Source organism: Pygocentrus nattereri, chromosome 3 (genome assembly GCF_015220715.1).
Source record: "Pygocentrus nattereri isolate fPygNat1 chromosome 3, fPygNat1.pri, whole genome shotgun sequence".
NCBI classification, from domain to species: Eukaryota; Metazoa; Chordata; class Actinopteri; order Characiformes; family Serrasalmidae; genus Pygocentrus; species Pygocentrus nattereri.
In genome coordinates this window covers 47954669-47972168 of record NC_051213.1, presented here as the reverse complement: position 1 = coordinate 47972168, position 17500 = coordinate 47954669, and the positions used below count along the sequence as shown (strand labels likewise).

The 17500-nt window shown below is 43.6% G+C and overlaps 2 protein-coding genes across 5 annotated transcripts in view; one reads left to right on the top strand and one right to left on the bottom strand.

The window, feature by feature from the left end:
* The window catches only part of epn1 (epsin 1), a 34263-nt gene extending 25193 nt beyond the window's left edge, over positions 1 to 9070 (bottom strand). For all 4 annotated transcript variants that reach the window (XM_017714616.2, XM_017714622.2, XM_017714619.2 and 1 more), the window contains exons 1-2: positions 9004 to 9070; positions 2632 to 2776 (exon numbers count right to left, since the gene is read on the bottom strand). The gene's annotated coding sequence lies outside the window, so the exon portion shown is untranslated. The remainder of the gene's footprint in view (positions 1 to 2631; positions 2777 to 9003) is intronic.
* Positions 9071 to 17129: 8059 nt separating this feature from the next.
* sbk3 (SH3 domain binding kinase family, member 3) overlaps positions 17130 to 17500 on the top strand; it is a 19653-nt gene continuing 19282 nt past the window's right edge. Inside the window, exon 1 of the mRNA XM_037536791.1 lies at positions 17130 to 17318. Within this exon, the coding sequence (XP_037392688.1) occupies positions 17313 to 17318 (6 nt within the window). The 5' untranslated portion in view covers positions 17130 to 17312. The remainder of the gene's footprint in view (positions 17319 to 17500) is intronic.

Here is a 17500-nt window from a genome sequence, read left to right as displayed (position 1 = left end):
GGCCAATTTGACGTGCTAAACTGCCCCTAGGAGTGAGTGTATGTGAACGTATGTGTCTGTCTGCCCTGCCATGGACTGGCAACCTGTCCAGGGCGTTTCCTGCCTTTGGCCCAATGACTGACCCAGCTTCCCTCCAGCCCAGAAAGATAAGCGGCTTAGAAAATGTGTGTGTGTGTGTGTGTGTGTGTGTGTGTGTGTGTGTGTGTGTGTGTGTGTGTGAAATGAAGACGTTAGATGTAAACAACGTGAAAGTTTCAACCCACACGGTTCATTTCCCAGTCAATACATGCTTCAAGAACAGCTCTGAATTCAATGTTTCTGAACCAACACATTTGCATACATCCACCTATTAGCCTACAGCAGTTTAGCCCCACCCACCGAGACTAATTTTAACCTAGATTCGCAACTAATTTTCAAAGGTTGGGAGCTTTAGCCCTCCGATCGAGCTCTGAAGACCCTCTGATATTACCAAACGTGATAACTGTATAGAGAGCTCTCTTTACAGGTTCAGCTCAACTGCCAGTTTTGTAGTTCAGCTCTCACAGTGATACGAACATTTTTCAACCCCATATTAAGACCCAGTTTGCACTTTCCCTGCACAGAAAAGCAGAAACAGGTCCAGCAAGTCTTGTAATATCTGAGGATGATTTTATTCGTAGCCCAAACTCATTGTGTGTTATACTCTAGTGTGAGCGCCCTCATGACAAAAAGACGAGAAATTCTGGGACAAACTGTTTGTGACGTTCTCCGTTTTAGAAACCTGTCGAGATTTTAAAAGCCATAGACATAAAGGCAGAGAAACAGCGCATCTAATTATAGGAAAAAAAAAACGTTACACGTGGATCTCAGAGCGAAAGAATAACACGTATGAAAAACGTAGGATATCGGCCCTATAAACAAACAGCTCAGCATCCAGTCCTAGAAATAAAAGCTTGCTAATCTGACAGGATATTATGTTAATAATAGATGTGAAGGGGCTCCTTATAAGCCAAGTTGACTACGCCAGTGAATGTACTAATGCAGAGACTCTAGATTCTTTGATGAGAACCTGATAAATACATTTCTTTCTGCACTCACTAACTAACTAGCTCTCCCTCCATCACACGGTGCTACCAAGCCTTTTCAAACGGCCACTAACAAGATGTCACTGGAGCTCAACACGTCTAGAAGGAACAGCTACCTGCTAACAGACACTCACACCGAGCGATGGGAGGGAGAATGAGGACCACCCTTCCCATCCAGAGAGAGTGTGAGAGAGTGAGGTCCCTACTGAAGGCTTTTAATCCGATTTCTAATCAACTACTATAATGTTTCTCAATGTTTAAAGATGGGCTTATATCTAAAAAAACACTTGTAAATAATTAAGTTCAATATCTTTTTAAATAACTATTCATTTAAATAATTAAATTCAATATAATTTAATATTCATTTAAATAATTAAGTTCAATATAATTTTTAAATAATTATTATTTTAAATAATTAGGTTCAATATAATTTTTAATAATTATTATTTTAAATAATTAAGTTCAATATCATTTTTAATAATTATTATTTTAAATAATTAAGTTCAATATCATTTTTAATAATTATTATTTTAAATAATTAAGTTCAATATCATTTTTTGATATTGTATGCACAGCACATGTGTGGAAACTAAGGTTCTGCTTTGAATTCCTTGATGTGGTGTGTTTACCTGCACTTCAGTAACCAGATAATGGGGAAACTCCAGATCTACATGAAAAACAACAAACTCACAGAAGAAGTCGCGACGTAAAACTCAAAACTCATCTTTACCTCAAAATATGAACAAACGTCATTTAGAAGATGAACAATATTTAAACATTCAAGCATGCATTTGGTTTCGGCGTTGCGGTGCTGCGGATCGTTTCCGGTACCGCCGTCTGTTTTCGCACATGCTCAGACTGAGAAATACGAAAGAAATCAGAGTAAGAGTCACAGCACTGAGAAATCCGGCTACTAGACTTTACTGCAATCTGACCATCTGAATAATCAGATTACCACAGAAATCCGATTATGAACGGATTATTGAGCGCATATAAACACACTCGCTGTTTTTTGTGATGTCACAGAAAAACGACACATTTTCAGCCGACACCCGTTTAGATCCATCCATTCACAATCATGTCATAAGGAGTGTTTCAGCCCAGAACACTTTTTGGGCAGCCAGTCAGATGAGAGGCCATTTGCATACATCAGCCTTAAAGGCACAGTAACAAACACAGCCCGTTTAATTATAAGGTTATAGGTTTGAAAAGGTTAGGTACAGATGAATTGCAGCTATTTCTGGTATATAAAACCACTCAAAAGCGGGCCTCAGGGAGAAAAGCTCTTTAAAGACACATAACAACCAATCCCTAACTGATGTTCTGCATCGGAGCTACACGATACGGACTCTTATCACAGTTATGTTTAAAAATTGGCCTTAAACACCAACAGAAACACTGTGATTGGACAGGATCCTCACAGCACAAACAACTTAGTGATTAGAGGGCTCATATGAGGTCATGCGCCTGATATTCTGCAAATATCTCTATTTAAAAAAAGTATACATTACGTAGCCCTACTTAACTATTATAATCTTCTAGAATAATTACACTGGTTTGTCTCTACCTGGACGTCTCTCTCGCGCTCTCTCTCTCTCTCTCTCTCTCTCTCTCTCTCTGTGTGGGTGCTCGGGTCAGTCTTTAGCCTGTCCACTGCTCCAAACCTCCGCACGGCCACATCAGGGCCCACACGAGCCAGGGAGAATCGAAAACTGTGGAGAAACACAGGAAACAGAAGGCGTGTTAGTGAACGAAGGGGCCACGCAGGAAATAAAAGCTGGCTGCTTGTCTGGCTGTCGAACGCAGCCACAGGGGGAGGAATTCAACTGTCTCACTACAATAAAAGGGCAATGAAACTGTGCCTGAGGGCAGCGTAGGGCATGATGTCTATACACTGACGCTATATTCTACTTTCATTCTGTTTAATGCTCTGCTGTGTGTGCGTCTGTGACATGCTGATCATGAACGGTGTTTTTATTACACAAAAATATTCATTATTTTATTTATTAGTTGGCCCAATATGGTTTTTTGGGTAGGCCTATCAAAAAAAACGACACTGAATCCAATGAGTGGGTGGCACGGTGGCGCGGTGGGTGAGGAGGGCCTGGGTTCGATTCCCCAGCCGGGTGACCGGGGTCCTCCCTGTGTGGAGTCTGCATGTTCTCCCCGTGTCTGCGTGGGTTTCCTCCGGGTTCTCCGGTTTCCTCCCACAGTCCAAAGACATGCAGTCAGGCCAATTGGACGTGCTACATTACCCCTGTGTGTGAGTGTGCGTTTGATTGTGTCTGTCTGTCTGCCCTGTGATGGACTGGCGACCTGTCCAGGGTGTATCCTGCCTTCTGCCCAATGACTGCTGGGATGGGCTCCAGCGTCCCCCGCAACCATAATGGAGAAGTGGCTTGGAAAATGAATGAATCCAATGAAGAAATTTCCATTTTCATTCAAATGTATCCGCATAATTAAATCAGTACGATGTAAACAGTGTCATTCAGACCGGTTTGGTGTGAAATGCTCCCTTATAGACGAACATATCACGTTCACCTCCAAAAGCTCCCTCACACAAGGTTATTACATGGAATGGTTACAAATGTGGTGCCATATGTCTGACATATCGCTTTACAGTTGTTTTGAGACATGATCTGAAGGCATAACTGTCCTCTACTGTACCACTATTGCACCATCAGGTTCACAGGTGGCTGTGGATGGCTGTACTCACAACCACAAGAAAGTCTCATTAAAACACCCCGAATAACTTTGTTTAAATCTTAACCACCAAATTTTGTAGAATTTTTTTTTTTAATTGGTGGAATTCCTGTTTAAATCCTCCGAGGCAGATCTGAGCGTGGTCCAGGCCAGTTAGAGGTCAACATCATCACCAACGACAACTAACAAAAGGAGGTAAGAACACATCACTGCAGACCACAAACAAATAACACAAGTTTATTTTGCCTTTAGGTAGAACTGAATGTGGATTTATGCCCATACACCTACAAAAATACCTTTACTTAATCATCAAAATCGGCTTTATCTAAATTAATAACACGTGCGTGCATAAATGTATATATTACGATTATACTGTGATTTAAATCTCTTGGCACATTGTCCTTTTGCTTTATTATCAATAAGAGGAAGTCGTGTTATCTGTATTAAGGGCACTGCATGGGAAGAATCCACCAACGCAACAAGCCTTGTACTTAAGGTCCAATTGTGCGCCTTAAATCAGGTTCTCCAGGTGAAAAGTTGGTCTTTGTTCCTTTTCATAACCGAATGTTTTTAAACAGAGCAGTAGAGTAAAAGCCTGGAGGCGAGGCGAGGCGAGGCGGGGTGTGTGGAGTCAGTACAGCTTAGAACAGATCATTTCAGTGTGTTATGGTTCAGTTATGTTCCCTGACTAAAGGCACTGAGATGGAGCCTTGAGGGTCCCACCCCAGCGACGAGAGGGGGACTGCCCCACATTTAGAGGTTAATAATCAGTGAGCTTCCCCTTTAAACACGTGAAGAAATGTTTGAGCATTTGAAAGACTCTTTCACCAGCCTTGGGGGAAAATGTATTCCTTCAAAAAGCATTGCATAAAACAATAAGCATCCTCTAATTCAACCCGACAGTGTGGGGCTCTCTTCTGTACTCCAACTCAGTTAATTAACCCCTTAAATGGCCAGGACCCACCAGCAGGCCCAAAGTCTTATTACACACTTCTATAAGCAAAGAATAGCTCAGCCAGTTTGCACTGAAGTCCCTAAAGCTCTCACAAAAGAAGGCAGTAAACTGTCACTGGGGCAGTAACACTTTCTATGAACGTCACGTTTGTAAGCATTTATGAACACATTCATAACATGTTATGAATACGGGGCAGTCGTGGGCTGGAGGTCAGGGAACCAGCCTCGTGACGGGAAGGTCCCCGGTTCGATCCCCAGAGCCGACGGCACATGACTGAGGCGTCCTCGAGCAAGACACCTAACCCCCAGCTGCCCCCCGGGCGCTGCGGATTGAGATTTTTCGAAGGCTCGCTACAAACGGAGGGTTATTCCCAGAAAATTCCTGGAATGCCTTGCGAATCATCACATCACAAGCGACCAAAGAGACACATAAATGTGAGTATTTCTCTGTTGTAAGAGCCACTGTGTTGTAAGAGCCACTGTAATAGCAGTTTATGGTCAACTCCTTCATAACACACATAAAAATCGCCAGTAATGCGCTGATGTCTCGGTCGCTACCTGGCGAAATTTCCCATTCCACCTTAAATGGTGCAGCGGTTAATGTTCTGGTACGTGAGGTTGCCTCACCATTTAAGGTGGAACGGGAGATCGATCAAGAAGCTGGCGATTAGAAATCTAAGTTCAGCTTCATATCTCTGAAGAATTCTTGGTGGGCGATAATAAATAATTGCCCCCCCCCTCTTTGAAGGCGTATGATGCCCTAAATGTATTTAAGCAGTGAGGAGCTGAACTTTCCCCTCCTCTGCTGCCACTGCAGGTCTGCAGGGTCGACTAGAGAGCAGCAGTAGTAGCTGTTAATGAAGTGATGTGGTTTTCTGTTTGTGCTGTTTTTATTCGGTTTTATTTGGGCTGGAGGTCGGGGAACCGGCCTTGTGACCGGAAGGTCGCCAGTTCGATCCCCAGAGCCGACAGCACATGACTGAGGTGTCCTTGAGCAAGACATCTAACCCCCAAATGCTCCCTGGGCTCTGCGGATTGGGCTGCCCACCACTCCGGGCAAGTGTGCTCACTGCCCCCTAGTGTGTGTGTGCTCACTAGTGTGTATGTGGTGTTTCACTGCACGGATGGGTTAAACGCGGAGGTGACAGTTCCACGTTGTGGGACTAATAAGGGTCTCTTAATCTTAATAATCTTTGGCGTGAAAGTATAACATGTTAATAACACTAATACTTATAACGCATTATATTAACAATTCATAATGTATAATAAACATGGCTATAAAGTGTAATTGGGTGCAATTAATTTTTATAAATATTTATAATCATGTTTATAACGCCTTATAAATGCATTATAACACATTATAAATGTGTTTATAGATGCTTACAAATGTGACACTCATAGAAAGTGTTACCGAAAAACTTTTGTGGTTCGCAATCGGACCTTAAAACCACTGTTTTAACTGTGTAGTTACTAAATAATAAGCCCGAGTACAAAAAGCCTGGGATTCTAAGGCGTGAAACAAACGTAGATGAGGGTTTTCTGATTCCACTCCATATAAACAGTGAGTGTAGGAATGTGTAAACAGAAATGTGGCAGCAAATCACTGTTTACTTCCTGTGGATTCGTCAATGAATCTGAGAGGAACTACGTCACCCTCAACTCTCTCATTCAGAACTACAGGAAATCAAGTGACGGGGGCTTTTATGCCTAGAGCTTCTCAGATTAAGAGCACTTGAGCAGTTACAGCTGCATTATATGGGAAACTAAAGACAAATACTGACCCAAGATCTGAAGTAGAAAGTATAAATATGATCCCAGGTTATTCAACTGGTGTTCAACAAACACAGTAGCCTTCACTTTCAAGCAGAATTTGTCTGATTTCTCTAAATTTCTGTGCAATTAAACAGTGAAGATGTAAACAAAGTCGTCCAGCGTGGGACGACGTGAAAGTTCCTGTTCCGATTTATTCGCAGTGGCGGTGACAGGAACCAGACGCTCTGAAGAGTTCAAAGCCCCTAAGCGCTGTCTGGGGCTTATATTCAGAGACACTGTTTTAGGATATTTTTGCGATGGTTTTGGCCTAAAAACGCTATTTTACCATCAACATTACATACAAACATCAGAAGACATGTGGAGCTTCACTGGTTACTTTGGTTAGTGCTATACTTTGTGTTGACATGACGACACCTGGTTCCCATCACCGCCACTGAAAAGAAACTCTTCCCCTTTAACAAGGCTCATGGTCTCAGAATGGCTATCAAACAGTAATAACCTGCTTATTAATAAGACGGCCTTAACATGGCATTAAAGGGGAACACCACCAATTTTTCAACATTGTTCAATCATTCAGTCACGGCTTGAGTAAAGGGCAACTCCACCGATTTTCCCGAAATGTCTGCCTCATTCCGTGTTTACGGTGTAAACAGAGAGATTCAGCGAAACGGTTCGGTTGTCTTTACAGCGGCGGTGATAGGAACCAGACGTCGCCATGACTACAACACTGATATAGCCATTTTATTGACTATCCAGAACCACCAGAGGACCTACACGTGTCTTCCAAGTTACACATGGAATGCTGATGTACCCCCCTGCCATAAAATTAAACCACAAAGCGGTCATAAAACAACGTGTCAGACATCAGGCGGCGCTTAATAACCCTTTCATGCAATGCCTTTCTCTGAGGGAGCTTTTAGAGGGTTAGGCTTGCTCTATTTCACACCAAACCACCCTGGATGACTTAACATCTGAACCATCCACTTATGCAAAGTTGCTGAAAAATCTGTGGAGTTTCCCTTTAACGCCCCAGGAAACCCACACTGTATGTGCTATTATACAGACGGAGAGGCTGCTTTCTGAACGCTGGACCAACGTCCTGAGGGTCAGTGGGTCAGCGTTAAGATCTACGCTCGCAGAAAAAGCAGGGCAAGCCTAAACGAAAGCAGGATCCTTCCCCAAATCAGCTTACTACATGTCAGACGAGGAGGAGCGGCTGATGACACAGTGAATAAACAGGACTATTACACAATGCCGCTAGCCTGACAGACGACAGCTCCAAAAGTCGGTGTGGCAATGCCTGGAGCAAAGTTCCTCAGACCCCAGGAGGACCACCAGAGCCAGACCGGCCAAACCTGAACGAACCAGCAGCTCGTGTCGTTTTTCGCCTCTTCTACACAAACTCAAAGCCCCCAAATCAGCGGGTAGACAAAGTTTTCAGCAGCCAGGTTAACAAGTGTCACGACGAAGCAACAGTTGACAGGCAACTGAACAATAATAACCACCACAACAGCAACAGCGAGGAATGTGATAAATACCTTTTCAAACGTTTTAAATGTGGAAACGATAGCCTGCTGAACACAACACAGAGTCTAACGCAAAACACGAAGTTGTCGTTTCAGTTAGCTTAGCTAACACTAGCCAACTCGCAGCTAAGTGGCTAACGTCAGCCGTGAAAACGAAAATAACGCTTATTTTAAGACTTTTAAACGAAGAGCGAATGAATTAAATCCACTGCTTGGCGAGTTCGACAATGTCACACATAGGACAACACACCTTGTAACCTGTGTGCGAAGCTGAAGTTAGCTTCGCGTTCTAATTCCCCGTTCCACCTTAAATGGTGCAGCAGTTGCGGTGTGGCGCCTGAGGCGCCACAGCGCAACTGCTGCACCATTTAAGGTGGAACGGGGAATTAGAGCGCGAAGCTAACTTCAGCCTCGCACACCATGTTGGCGAAGCAGCCCCAACGTCGACCAGATGTCAACTGGGATAAAAGTGTGTTTAACTTGCAAACAGGACGAATGAAAGTGAATGAAAGTCGCTGCGTTTCGGACAAACTCGGACTTTATCGGGAGACAAGTGTGTCTTATCGATAAGGAGCTAACGCGCTAGCCAGCCAGCTAAGAGGTTAGATAACCCTACTTACCGTTCAGCTCCGGCGCGGTGGCGACAAAGGCATCGAAACGAAAGTGTAAGCGCTTTTTTGGGGAGACCGTGTCGGTGTTTTTTCGGGCACAGAGGGGCTTTAAAAGGCTCTGGAAGCCGCCTAAAGAGGAGAAACAACGCGGGCGGGCAGCGCTGAGCTCGCCGCGCTGTTACTGTAGCAACAACCGCAGCCACTGGGAGACAACTACAGAACAGACGGCCGGCTGTGAGCGTTTCGCCGGACAGTGGCTCTCTTTAACGCGCCTGGTCACATGTAGGACAGTCATTATATAAACACACCGTGTCTCGTAAGACTTATAAGCAATAAATCGATACTATTTTCCACAATAAAGTCAGTACTGACCCTGGAGCTGCTCGCTAGCAGGAGATGGCGGCGATTCCGCTTCCGTTCTCTCGCACAGGAAGGGCCGCGCCCCCCACCACCACCAAAATTGCAAATTCTCGGTTTTTCGTTTTTAATAATGGTTAAAATGTTGAATACAATTTTTAAAAAGAGTCGGTGCGGACAAGCCCTGGCACTCTGTTACAGCTTAGATAAATATCCTGACAAATAATGGCTTCTGAACCGATAGGTTAAAGGGCCAAACTAGCATTTAGCGTCTAGCAAAACAAGTTTTCCCCTCACTTTTTCTCTCTTTTCCCCCTCCCCTTTTCTCTATTTTCCCCCTCACTTTAGGAAAGAAACGAGTGTGGTGTGGTATGTAGAGTTTTAAAAGTCAGTACAGTGCGTGTATGGAAACTAGGCATTGTTTTTGTGACGTCACAAAAACCCAGTCAGTTTAGCCCCACCCATTCGCGTTAAAGTTAAATGGAAAATCACTACATAAGCATTTTTTTAAAAAAAGAAACGTGAGATAATTTTCAAATGTATATATACACATTTGAAACAGCAGTTCACTTTTCAGGTACATTATAAAGAAAACTATTTTATTTTAAATGTATTTCATGAATACGCTGCGCAGTACTGTACCAAGAGAGCCCTTCATTTCGTTTACAGTAAAAAAAACAAAAACAGTTATTCCAAGAAATATGGCAGAAAGTATTTAGTGATGTATGATGTATGGTGTAATAATGCATAATGCATAAAGTAGGAACATAGTGCACAGGGTAAGGACATACACGATGTATATAGTGTATAGAGTAATAATATGGTTTAACAATATAGTGCATAAAGAAATAATATATATGACGTATGTACTGTGTGGTGTAATAACATTGTGTAATAATATAGTGCATAAGGAATGTAGTGTATTAATATTACACATAATACAAGAAAAGTGTATAGTGTATGAATATAGTAATGTAAATATGGTGTAAGAATGGTCCATAAGATAAGAATATAGTATATAGTATAAGTACAAAGTGTATAGTGTAATATAGTGTATAGAGTGGTAACAGTGTATGTAAGAATGTATAATATATAGCAGTGTATAGTGTAGAATATACATATAGTACACAGCGTAACAATGTAGTACATGGTGTATAAATATAGCGTATAGTGTAAGAATATATTTATTGTTCACTATTTATTTTAGTTTCTCTACTTATATATAGTTTTTAATTAATTTTCTATACATTTTCTTTATTGAAATAACACGTTTCTCAGCAAATAAACACAAACTACACAAATAAATAGATTTTTAAAATGTGTCTTGGGTGCCTGAGACTTTTGCACAGTACTGTATATTGTATAATGCAAGAACATAGTGTATAGTGTAAGAATGTAGTAAGAAAATTGTGCATATTGTATACAGTGCACAGCATTCTTGTACTATGTTCTTACACTATACACTATACTATTTCACTATGTACTATATTGTAAGCATGTACTGTAAGAAAATAGTACATATTGTACACAATACACTCCAATATATTCTCCATCCCATTTTATGGGGCGACCTCACGCGCTGCATATCCCTTCACTGACATGCCTGATTCAACTCATTAGACAGTCACTAATAATCTGAGTTCATAACTCATCAGACAATGAGGTGCATTAAAACTGGGCTAAGAGAAACGTTCGCAGCCAGTGGCCTCAGGGCTGTGACTGAGGGAGCTCTACATAGTCTGATATTCAGGCTATTAGGCTGCCCACCAGCTACTTAACCAAAGGTTAAAGACATCTAAATATAAACTGTCATAAGTAATTTTGACATGGACCAACACAATCCCTTACACCCAAGCTTTTTAAAGGCAGGTATTCGTAGGGGGGGGGGGGGGGGGGTTGCAACTTAAAACCATTGTTGTCCAAAGCATCTGAGGTATGAATAGTTGACATAAACACCTTCTGTCGTCCGCCTGTGTCCGAGCACCGCGCGTACAAGTGCCATCTGCTGCTATGGCGCACAGTGTCCACTTGGAGGCAATGTCCTGCTGCAGGCTTGTAGGCCTCACCTCTTTATGACCTTACACTGTACGCACTATTGCTGTGCTACGAAAAAATTAACGTAAACTTCTCAGTTTTAAGGCAGAGTCATTCTGGGCCATTTCTACTGGAGCATTCACTGGAAAGTGTTCCGAGTCGTGTTGGCCTGGAAAAGACAAACGTAGAAATGAGCGATATAATGAGAGAAATATCCGGGCCACCACGTTCACACTGGACGCTGAGCAATGCACTATGCATCATGCATGCTATTCAGATTACACCTCACGTTCCTCAACCCCTGCCCAAAAAATGTCTCCAAGGTGCCACGAGAAACAGAAGTTTGTGTACAGGTTCTTCATGTTCCTTCAAGCTAACTAGTGAAGGAAACACATAGAACCAAAGCGGGATTGAGGGGGGGGTGGTGGGGGGGGGGGGGTGGTGGAGGTTCATGTTGATGCTGTACTGAGTAGTGAACTCATGTTACATGTGCAAAAGACATCCAGTCCTCTGGGTCCTGCTGAGTGTTAAAGTCACTAAGTAACATGGACACACAGCAGCGGGAGTTCAGTGCCAAATCCCAACACCTGCATTTATCCCTCTAAAGCTGCGGTCACAATAGACAGTTGCAGTTTGTGCCGAGTTGCGAAACAGGCTGAGGCAGAGGCTGGTCCAGAAGACTGGCACTGGAAAGTATCTACGTCTTGGTGCTGTTAGAAAGCTACCTCGCTAACCATCAACAGTAAGAATACAAAAGTGAACCTAAATACATCAGATAGCTGCTCACCACAGCACAGTGGTGCACACGGAACCAAACCAAATATGTGTAGATAACAACTGTAGTGAGCTGCATAAACTCTGGCTGAATTACCCTTTTAGTTTAGTGCTATGAAGCCCCGTCCCTTCAGAGGTTCACACAGCCAAAGCAGCAGCAGAGCCAGTTTAAAGGCGCAGTCTGTAAGATTTAGTGGCATCTAGTGGTGAGGTTGCAGATTGCAACCAACTGAATCCCCCTCCCCACTCCCAGCGCGTAGTAGAACCGATGGCGGTTTCACGTTTTTGGTGCTAAACAGTTCAGTATGATCCTCTATTTGTGAAAATTTGGGTTCTCAAATTTGTCGCAGCCCAAAACGGTTAGCCAGCACTGACGTTATCGTTCTGTTTGTCCGCAAGGAACCTAATAGTTGTGCTTTCTAACGGGAATTGGCCTAATGGTTTCCAATAGAGACGACTCGTTTCCTGTAGAACACCTTCCAGATCCCAAAAAAAAGGTGAATAAGGTGGAGCCGTTTTGTTAAGAGAACCTTGTGCCCCATGCCAGCCTGCCAAGACGAAGAAACGTTAGAGCACTTTCTTTCAGACTGTTACGGTTCTCGAGAAGTGTGGGACAAAGTGAAGGTTAAAGGCCCGTTTTTAAAAGCATTGAAACTGAATCGAACAGACTGAAGACAATCGATACATTGGTTAAGGACGCAGATATGTGGGACTCTTATTTTGTAGACAATATTTCTACAAAAAAAAAGTCGCAATGTAAATTTTGTGGTTTTCTATGCTGTTCTTTTTCTGTAGTTTGATGAAATTTAAATAAAGTCAAGGCAAACAGGCAAACCCAACGATTATATCTGCATTCTCAGTGAATTTCGTTGCTGAATTCCATTCATTTCTTAATTCTGACTGGCTACATGTCCCGCTGCGTCACGAATGAACCCACAGCGGCACATTTAACCAACTACTGGTTTAAATGAATAAGTTGATGGCTCAGTTAGCTAAATCCCAGCGTGCAGCATTCAGGCTGCGTCAGGTTAACATTTGAGGGGTTCCTCTTTCATGCAGTGCTCTATTTTACTTTTAAACAGTCTAAGCTAATTACTGCAGATGGTAAACCTTTGGATAACTTTTGGTGGATGGATTAAACAGATGGACTACAGTCTGTAGCTGTAGAACTACAGAGTGCAGCTATAAGGTAAGTGGAGCTGATAAACTGGACAATGAGCGTAGAAACGAGGAGGTGGTCAGAATGTTTGGCCTGATTGGTGTATAACAAGAGCTAAAGCCAATGTGGCGGTCAAGAAATGGTTTTAGCCTGACCGGTTATTCCTCAGAGCGCTGTAAATTCAACCCACATTCATGGTGTTATTCATTGTTAAAGCTCATTATTTGTATCACAGTAGTAGCAGAAACAGCCAGAAGCCTCTCGAGTTTGTAATTCAGTGTTAATGTCTCAGTACTTTTCACTGTGTTCATGTTCGGGATGGCTCACATGCACACACTGGAACTGCTAATTTCCACCACCTACTGTGCAACATTTGACCATTTGCTGTGCTGCAGGATGCTTGAGGGTGTTGTGGTGCAGCCGCCGGGCTGGCAGCTGAAGAGAGCCGCGTGGCCACGGTCGTGATAACAGGGACTGTTTGCCTTATGTAAGATAAAGTGGGCCTGCCATGATGGTATCATGGGAAATCCATTCGAGAAGGCATAGGCAGGTGTCGAGACATGCGGCGAGAGGAAAAATAGACAGAATGGGAGCTGGCAGAAAGGAGAGGAAGGTTTGGCTCCAGGCCAGTGGGGGGCTGCAGCGAGCCTTCCTGAGAGGTGAAATTACAACTGTTGCTTTTGTCGCTCAAGCAGAAAGACAGAATGCTCAGGTTCGGTACAATCCGGTCCAAACCACGGCTATGGAAGGACAGATGGGAAAACTGTAGAAGAGCGTCAAACTCCGCAGTCGGGCCTCGGGAGCGGAGTTTTTGTAAAATAAGTAGATTATTTGAGAACAATTTCTGGCAATTTTCCATCAATATCCTCTTTTGTAAGTAGGAACACCAGCCAGCACCGCTCTGTGCACACGGAACAGTGCATTTCCATGAATCATGGCACATTCGGGAGCCAGTAGGAATGCGATGGAATTCGAATTCAGAATCATTAGCCTACTGTACACAGAGGATTTAGACCTCTGCATTAGTGAACACACACACACACACTAGGGGGCAGTGAGCACACTTGACTGGTGCGGTGGGCAGCCCTATCCACAGCGTCCGGGGAGCAGTTGGGGGTTAGGTGTCTTGCTCAAGGGCACTTCAGTCACACACTGTCAGCTGAGGGCATCGAACCGGCGACCTTCCGGGCACAAGGCTGGTTCCCTAACCTCCAGCCCACGTATAGATTCACGCATCATATATTGATAATGAGATGGCAGGGGGCAAAGTGCAGGCCTACGCCATCTGCTGGTTGCGTTTGAAACATTTTGAGTTGCCGTGCATTTCGCCAGATTTAATAACAATAAAACTCAATTCAAGCTGGAACTTTCGTAGAGCAGTCATTTTGCAGTGGTTCAAGCACATTAGCTAAGAATACAATACAAACAAATAATAAAACCCAGTCGTCTGAATAAACTACAAAACCCATGACTTGTTTCTGCACCGCTTCATGGAATACGAAACAGTGACGCCTTCTGTGTGACAGACTTGGGCCCTGTCCCATTTCACCCCTCGTCTCTACCTCTGAGCCCTTTGTTTTGCACGCTCAGGTCTAGGTGTTGGGTGTCCTGATTCTCGTTGAGATAGAGGGGGGGGAAAAGAAAAGAGGAAATGAGAAAAGAAGAAAGATGGAGCACAAGCGACCAAAGAAACCCACAAATGTGAGAATTTTCTCAATTAATAAATTATGATAATCATTATATTATCGCAGTTTAATGTCGTTTCGTGCATTTTGGTCGTTTTCTTCATAACAAGCATAAACAATCTCTAATAGCATGCTAACGTGTCTGTAGCTTTCCCGTTCCACCTTAAATAGTCCAGCAGTTCTGACGCCTGAGGCCCCAGAATGTACCTGCTGCTCCATTTAAGGTGGAACGGGAATTTTCGAACAAGAGTCTGGAGAATATCTGACTTCAGCTTCACATCACTGAAGAATTAGGGGGGGTGATAATAAATAATTGCCCCCCTCTTTGAAGCCGTATGATCCCTAAATGTAACTAAAGCCCAGCAGTGAGGAGCTGGACTTTCCCCTCCTCTGCTGTCCCTGCAGACGGGCAGGGTCGCCTACAGAGCGGCGCTGGTAGCTGTTAATGAAGTGATGCTCTTTAGTTGAGGCTCCCATTTCAGAGGGAAGATCTCAACCACTGCCCTGTAAGTCAGTTCCAGGGGGTTAGGGTGACACTCGAAAACAAGGGGTAGAGGTCAAAAGAAGAAATGGGATTGTTGTCCATTTTAAAACTCAAATCTATACTCCTGTCTTTCACGGTCAGTGAATCACTTGGAGACATTTGAGGCACGGCATGGCGTCACGTCCAATTCGTTAACCTACAAACTACAATATAGCTAACAATATAGTCCCACATCCAGCCGTATCTAACACTGCGTCAGTGTTTCAAATGATTCACTGACAGTAAAAGACAGAAATACCCTTTGGTTGGCCTGCTAGCTGAGCATGGCAATGTGCTAACAGCTCCACAAACCATCTGACGCAGGTTACTGGACAGACGAGCTACTGGCCTGCTAGCTAAGCTGGGCAGTAAGCTGCTGAAAAAACAGCTCAGACCAGCAAGCCTTTCACGCTGGCCTAAGACGGTCTGTGCCGATCTAAGCCAGTTTAGCTGGTCACCCCAGCGTGGTCGTGTTGGTTGACCAGCATACCAGCATCAAAACACAACATATGCTGGTTTTGCTGGTGACCAGCATAAACCCATGCTGGGCCTTCTCGCAGGGCCATATGAGAGTTTATGGGAAAGGAAGGTGTAAGGAAGACTCTCCAGGCAGATTAGAATCCATGATACCCGTTTACTCAAAACGCACAAAACCAGAATCAGAGCCAAAAACAGTCCAAAAGTAAAAAAAACAGAAAAGTTCACTAAACAGCAAGAGTTCAGAAAAGGGTCAAGGTAATCCAAAATCATCGACAGGCAAGAAGAAACAAGCCGGTCTGCAGTTAAACTGGCAAAACCTCACAGTGAGCCAGTGTTACTGAAGGTCCTCACATAGGTAGGTAAACGAGCTGCAGGTGAGAGGGTCAGGGTGTGACTAGTATTCAGGTGAAGCTGACCTCTGGTGGCGAAGGCGGGTATTACACCTGACAGAAAGCAAGAACAAAGAAAGAAAGAGGAGAAGAAAAATGAGAAAAGGATAGAGAAAGAAAAAGAAAGAAAGAAAAAAGAGAGAACAAGAGAGAGAGAGAGAAAAAAAACAAGAAAATGAGAGGAAAAGAAAGAAAGAGTTAGAGAATGCGGAGTGTGGAAAAAGGAATCAGTGAAAAAGAGAGGGAAAGAAAGAAAGAAGATGAGAGGAAAATAAAGAGTACCAGAAAAAGAAGAGATAAGAAAAATAGAAAAGTACAAAGAAAGAATTTGAGATATAAAGAAGTAAGAAAAAAAGAAAACAAAAGGGGAGAGAGAGACAGAGAGATAAAGAGAACAAAAAAAATGGAGAAAATAGATGGACAGAAAGGGAGAAAACGATAAAGAAAGAAAAGGAGAGAAAAAAGGAGAGAGAAAGAGAGAAGATGGGAGAAAGAAGAGATAAAGTGAGAAAGGGACCTTGAAGGGTGGGGTAGAGAGAGAGAGAGGAGAGAGAGATAGAAAGAGGGGAGAGATAGAGAGATAGAGAGAGGGGAGAGATAGAGAGATAGAGAGAGGGAGAATGAGAGAGAGAGAGAGACAGAGGAAGAGAGAGATAAAGAGAGATTGAGAGATAGAGAGAGAGGGGGAGAGAGAGATAAAGGGGGAGAGAGAGATAGAGATAGAAAGAGATTTAGAGGGGGCAGAGAGAGATTGAGAGATAGAGAGAGAGACAGATAGAGAGAGATAGAGGGAGGAAGAGAGATAGAGATATAAAGAGATAGAGAGCGAGAGAGAGAGATAGATAGAGAGAGAGATAGAGAGAGAGAGACAGAGAGAGAGAGATAGAGGGAGATAGAGAGATAGAGAGTGTGAGAGAGAGAGAGTGTGTGAGAGAGAGAGAGAGAGAGAGAGAGAGAGTGAGAGAGAGGGGGGGGGCTGTAGTTAGTGAGAGGCAAGACTGAATGTTAAATGATAGTGAAAGTGGGCGGAGCTTCTACAGAACAGACCAACCAAACGCATAAACACACACACACACACACACACACACACCCACATGAGGGTGCGTGGTGCAAACAGAACGCACAGCCCCTCCAAAACACACACAGAGTGACTTAGATTCCTTCACACTCGCCCGACTCCGCTGGACACACACGAAGGACAGCAGGTCAGCGCGAATGGACAGAGCAGCATAAGGACACCAGCAGTTTCTCAGAGACTCCACAGACCAGGACGTTCAGACATGAGTGTGAGTGATGATCTTCATTCCTCCTCCGTTATTAATAAACCCACAGAACCCATTTCAGAACACACTCAACTGTTCCCACGGCTGGAACCACTTCATTCACTCATAACTCATACCGTGTCCTCCGCCGCACGCTTAACAACGGTTCTTCAAGGGTTCTTCAGTAAAGAAGGTGGTTCTAGGTA